Raw genomic sequence first — 6000 nt, forward strand, 5'->3', positions numbered from 1 at the left:
TTGTTTTTTCCTACAGCCCACCGGACAGTACTAAGGTATAATTTTTGTCTATGATTAAATTTCCCCATAACTGAAACCTGTTTAAGCACGGCAAAATAGATTTATTATAATCACGCCACATCAAAATGAAATAAAATTACTTTTAGCACACGGAGCAGTCCCGAGCCGAGACCCCACTGGACTGCATCCGCCTCCATCAGTTCCCATCGATAATTCATTCTAACTGCCATGCATTATTCATGCAGGTGCCGTCAGTACTGAGAGAAGTCGGAAGTGCTCTAGCTCAGAATGAGAATGCATACTCTGCATAGCAATTCTACCCACTTACACTGGCTTATTAGAAGCTTATAAATCTTATCATTTATTCTATGGTTTAAAACATTATACAGTATTATGCAAAAGGAGATTCTCCACATTGTTCAGTTAGGTTATACTCACAACAGATGCATGCGCCACCCTAGCAGAAAATTTCACAAACTGCGTGTCTGAACTGCTCACACATGAGCAAATGGCATGAGTGTCACCATTCTACTGTCCGTCACTGGGTGATGACACCACACTCTCCTGTCTCCCAGAGGAGCTGTCACAGGAAAGGTAACGGAAATGCTCAGGGTCCTGCTGACACTCGGCCAGCCTGTGGGTGTCCGCAACCAGAGGACCGGCGGTTTCTCAGTCAGCCCTGCAGGTTCTGCTCCCACTGTGAACGCGGCAAACACTCAGTGACTCTATCCTTGCCGTGTTACAAGAGTCAGCAGTCGCCACTCTGTGATCCTCACTAAAAGTTCTGAGGCTGAGTGTCCATGCGTGGCTTGTAGGAGGAAAAACTCGCATTACCTAGTGCTTTGCATACAATAATTCTTATTGGTACTGTGCTAATTGGAGGAGGAGGGGGAGGAAGGTACTACTCTAGAAGAGTAAGATGCCAAAGAGGCTACACACTTCCTGGCTTTCAAGCGTACATTTCTATGACACACGACATGTACAGTACATCCTGTGCTCACCACCCAAAGTCAGATCACCTTCCATCACCATATATTTGGCCCCCTTTACCCTTTACTATCTCCCCCACCCCTTCCCTCTTGTAACCCCCATAACTGTTGTCTGTGTCTATGAGTTTCCATTTTATAGCCCTCATATGAGTGAAATCATCTGGTTCTTATCTTTCTCTGACTTATTTCACTTAGCATGATATTTTCAAGGTCCATCCATGTTGCTGCAAATGGCAGTATTTCACTTTTTTCTTTTTTTTTTTTTATAGCTGAGTAGTGTTGCGTTGTATATATGAACTACATCTTCTTTACCCAATCATCTATCGCAGGGCATTTTGGTTATTTCCATGTCTTGGCCACCGTGAATAATGTTGCGATGAACAGAGGAGGGAATATATATTTGCAAATAGATGTTTTTGAGTTTTCCAGGTAGATATCCAGAAGAGGGATTGCAGGATCATATGCTAATTCCATTCTTAATTTTATGAGGAACCAGCATACTGTTTTCCATGGTGGTTGTACCAGCTGACATTCCCACCAGCAGTGAATGAGGGCTCCTTTCCTCCACACCCTCTCCAGCTCTTGTTAGTGCTTGTCTTGTTGATGATGGCTGCTCTAACAGGTGTGAGGTGGTATCACTGTAGCTTCGATTTGCATTTTCCTAATTTCCAGTGAGGTTGAGCATCTTCTCATATACTGTTGGCCATCTGCGTCTTCTTGAGGGAGCTGGCTGTTAGGTCCTCTGCCCATGTTTTAATGGGCTTGCGTGCTGAGCTGTATGAGTTCTTTACGATGAGAGCACTATGAGGTGCTGAGCCTGCTCACGCTCAGGCATCGGCCGCCTCCAGCGGGATCCACGTGCGCTGTCACGGGGAGGACCCCCTGCCGCAGTGAAGCGAGCTGCCGCCTGCCATGGCGGGAGAGGAGAGTGACTTCCCTTCCTTGTGGGGGCCTTACTGCTGATGGCTCCCCCTGTAGACGTGTGCACACACCTGGCTCCCGCTACGAACCGCACCCTGTGGACCAGGCTGCCGTCACCTCACACCAGTCAAGTGGACACTGCGGTGCTGCTGTCTAGCCCACACACAGCCAACATGCCTGACCCTCACCCAGCAGGCCACAGAATGGGGGACCCTATTGGCCCCCTGACCACCACTGTGCGTGTATTCAGGGGGCTCTGATGCCTCTGGCTGGGGTTTCCCTGAATGTAATGGGCGGGGGGGGGGGGGGGGGGTCTTCAGCATCTACAGCACCTTGACTGAGCGGGTCCAGGGATCACACAATTGGGGCCGCTGAAGGCAAGAGCCCAGGTCTGTGCGTCGTCACAGGCCCCGGTGCCTCCCAGGCCAGGCTCACAGTGAGAGCTGCTCCCAGGGCTGCTGCGGGTCTCCGTTCCCCCGGGGACCCTTGAGTAATAACTGGCAAGCTTCCCTCGACCAGGGCCCAGGCATCACCTTTCTCCTTCTCAGACATTCCTGCCCCTGGAGCGCCCGGCCCTGCCCAGCTCCCCTGGGATCCCTGCTGCCCCTTCAGCGAGGCCTCAGCCAGCTCTCCGCCCCCCCCCCGCCCCCCCGCGGCTTCCTCTTCCCCCTGACGCCACTGGCGCGTGGCTCTGCCTCCAGCTCACTTCTTAGAGGTGAGATCTCATTACTACAAATTTCTTTCCTTTTGTCCTAGTTGTTTTTTGTAAAAAAGGAAAGGAAGGCAATCCTGGATATTTGTAAATCATAAGAGGCTAGAAATCTTATAGCCTGGACCAAACACAGTTCCCTTCCTCCTTCCTTTCGTTCCAGTTAATCCTGAGGCTCCAAAAGGAGGCCTTCAGGCCACAGGGGCTGTGCTGCATGATTATGTAACGGAAGGGGCAGAGCAAAGTGGCGGGGGCAGAGGTGCTCCGGGTAATGCTGCCATGAGGACTCCATGAGGAAACCGACATGCAGCACGCTCTGCCCGCGCCCGCACAGCGCGGATGCCCGTGTGCCCAGCTGTTCCCACAGGCCAGGCCGCCTTCCCCCGCTGGTGCTCAGCGCTATGAAGGCCTCCCAGTGAACCTACCACCAGCCGCTCCTCTCCGGACACGGCACAAAGCCCGGGGTTAAGAGAGGGTCCCAGCACTGCGCAGCCCCCACAGAGCCCGCAGACACCAAGGTTTCTAACGCACAATCCATACTCTTTCCACCACCGCGCGCTCAGCTCACTCCTAAGCGAAGGCAGGACCAAGAAAGCCACAGGGCTCTGGATCGCCCGTCGTTTGCAAGGTATGAGTTATGCCCAATCAGTAAGCGAATGGGAAATGACAGAATGAGTTACGAGACCGAGTGTGAAAGCAATGAAACGAGCACACAGCCAGCCGGTGGCTTTCCTGGTGTGGGGTGTGGGGGGCGGGTGGGGGCATCTACCTCCCACCTGGGTGGCTTCTTTTGTCTCCCTGTGTCCGTCCCTTGACCCCACGGCTCGGGGTTCTGTCTGGTGGGATTCACCGTGGGCGTAAGGCGTCGCAGGCTGTGCTGCTGTCACCACCTCGAGCGGGCAGCCCATGGGCCAGCAGCTCCCTCAGGTGGGACGTAAAGGCAGAGGGAGCAACAGAGCCCTACGGTGCCCAGCTCTGAGTTCCTGCGTTTCCTCCTTCCTCCCCCTGCACAAACACCACGGACGGACCGTAACAGCAGCGGGAAATGAAAAGCAGGCGCTGTGCGCTGTTGTTACACACGAGCTTTCACTACGAACAGCCTCTCTCGGGAGCCGGTGGGACAGCGCGAGGGCTCGGCTCGACACGGCCTCAGACGTTTCACAGCCACATTGGCATTCTGTCCACGGAGCACGCACAGCGATGACTTCATCCTGTGGGTGAAGGATAACGGGCCTCCCTGCCTCTCAGTCTCCTTTCGGTCAGAGCTGATGCAATAGGAGGCGCAGATAAATGACCACTCGAGGAGAGGACGGCACTGAGCGCTCACCTCCACCAAGCACCCCGCCCATCGGTCAGCACCCCGCCCGCGAACCACCCACAGCTCGCGTGGAGAGCAGCCTTTCTTCCTTCCTTTCTTTTTTTGAAGGAAAATTTAAAGTTTGAAGGACATACGTTTTTTCTTCCCAGCTACAGGAGGAGGGGAGGAGGAGGGGGAGGAGCAGGAGGGAGGGGAGGAAGGGGGGAGGAGGAGGAGGAGGAGGAGGAGGCGGCTCTCATAGTAAACAAAATCCCAAGCTCAAAACGAAGCAGTCTACTGAGGCAGGTGATTCACCTTCACTAGATCTATCCAGGTGACGCCTTCATGGCCACAAAACTAGAAGTCTGACCGCCTTTCCTCACCAGCGCCCCGACCCCCGCCAGCACACACAGCGAGCAGAGCGTCCCTGACGCCGCCCTGGACTCTGCAGGCTGCTTCTTCCCTGAGCCCGCGCTGACTCTCTCTCCCCTTTTCCTTCACTCACTGATGATCTTGACCACACTTCACCCCAGACGTGGGCATCGTTTTCACAAGTTATATTTTGGCCCAGAAATGGCGTCATACTTTTCCAAATAAAGGTCAATGTTTCAAGTAAGGCAAAAACTCTGCATGTTTTCAAATGGGGGTCTGGGGAGGGGGAAAGGTTATAGATTGGCATATTAGATGTAATATTTCCCTTTCTGAAACAAGTAGTTAAAAACCTGCCACTTTTGCGTAAATATTGTAACACCTTTAAGGCAAACTGATCTAGATAAAGCGCGCGCGCGCGCGCGCGCGCGCACACACACACACACACACACACACATACACACACACACGCCAGAGAGAAACAAGACCACATCCAGGCACCGAGCGCAGCCCTGGCTGAGGAGCCGGCGCCCTGACGCCCGCACAGCGCACCTTGCAAAGTTAACACCAAGGCACCGGCACGTGGCTGGGAACTCGGAGCGGCCACCGGCCCTCTGGGCCACGCCAGCCGCCACCCCACGCCCTCTCCCGGCGCCCCGGTCCCCGCGCCCCGGCCGCTCACCGTGTCCGCAGTCGCAGTGGCCCCAGTCCCCGCGGCCACGCGCGTTCCGGTAGAAGCACCAGGGGCGGCCCGCGCCGTCGGGGCTCCGGCAGAAGTTGTGGCGCTGCCCTCGCAGGGGAGCCCAGTCCGCCGGGGGCAATCGCTCCAGGAGGGGCGGCACGTCCGCCCAGCGCAGGCACGGTGCGCCGGAGTTCGTCACGTTGGCCCAGGGCCCCCCCGCAGGGCAGCCCCCGGGGGGCGTCGGGGGCGCGTGTGGGGCGTGGAGGGCCGGCGGGCGCTGCGCGCGGGGCGCTGGTCCGGAGTGCGGGGCGTGCGCCCGCGGGGTGGGACGGGGGTAAGGAAACGGGGGGCCCGCCAGGGGCCGGTGGCGATGGCGGTAGTGGAGGGGGTAAACGGGGACCGGGTCGGAGCCGACCACGGCGGGGAGCGCCCCTAACATCAGCGCCACCACGAAGCGGGCGGGCGTCATGGTGCCGGAGCGGCGGAGCTGGGCCCCTGCCCCTGCCCCGGGCTCCGCGGGTCCCGAAGGCGGGAGGGGAGGGCGGCGCTCCGCGTCCCCGCAGCCCCCCGCCCGCGCCCGCCGCCCCTCCCCCGGAGCCTGCCCTCCCCGGCGCCTGCCGCTCGGGCGCTGGGGCTGGAGCTCCGCGGGCGCCGCGGCGGAGAGGACCGGCCGGCGGGCGGGAGCGCAGGGAGCCGCGGAGCCGCAACGCCGCCCCCTGGCTGCGGGCGCCGACTCCGAGGGGCCGGCCCGGCCGCCAAGACCCGCCGCGGACACCGCCCGCCGGGACCTCGCCGCGCCCGGCGCCCCGGCCCTGCCGCCCTCCGGCCTGACCCTGCGCGCGCCCCGCCTGACCGGCCTCTGCGAGAAACGCGCGTTTGGGTCCGGTCCTCCCCCGGCAAGTCCCGGGCTGCAGCCGTGGAGCCGAGGAGGGCGGGCGAAGCCGCTGCCCTGCCCTGCGCCGCGCTGCCCGGCGGGCGCTTCCTGCCGCGGACACGGTGCCGAGCTGCCCACGCTCGCCCGCCCCGTCCACAC

General features: G+C 58.7%; 1 protein-coding gene across 2 annotated transcripts in view; it reads right to left on the minus strand.

Annotated features, from left to right (window-relative positions):
- PRSS12 (serine protease 12) overlaps positions 1–5436 on the minus strand; it is a gene marked incomplete at its 5' end in the record, with an annotated part of 61290 nt that extends 55854 nt beyond the window's left edge. For both annotated transcript variants that reach the window (XM_081090716.1, XM_081090715.1), the window contains one exon: positions 4968–5436. In XM_081090716.1, the coding sequence (XP_080946842.1) occupies positions 4968–5436 (469 nt within the window). The remainder of the gene's footprint in view (positions 1–4967) is intronic.
- Positions 5437–6000: the final 564 nt, after the last annotated feature.

This window comes from Myotis nattereri (assembly GCF_964212035.1).
Source record: "Myotis nattereri genome assembly, chromosome: 5".
Classification (NCBI taxonomy): Eukaryota; Metazoa; Chordata; class Mammalia; order Chiroptera; family Vespertilionidae; genus Myotis; species Myotis nattereri.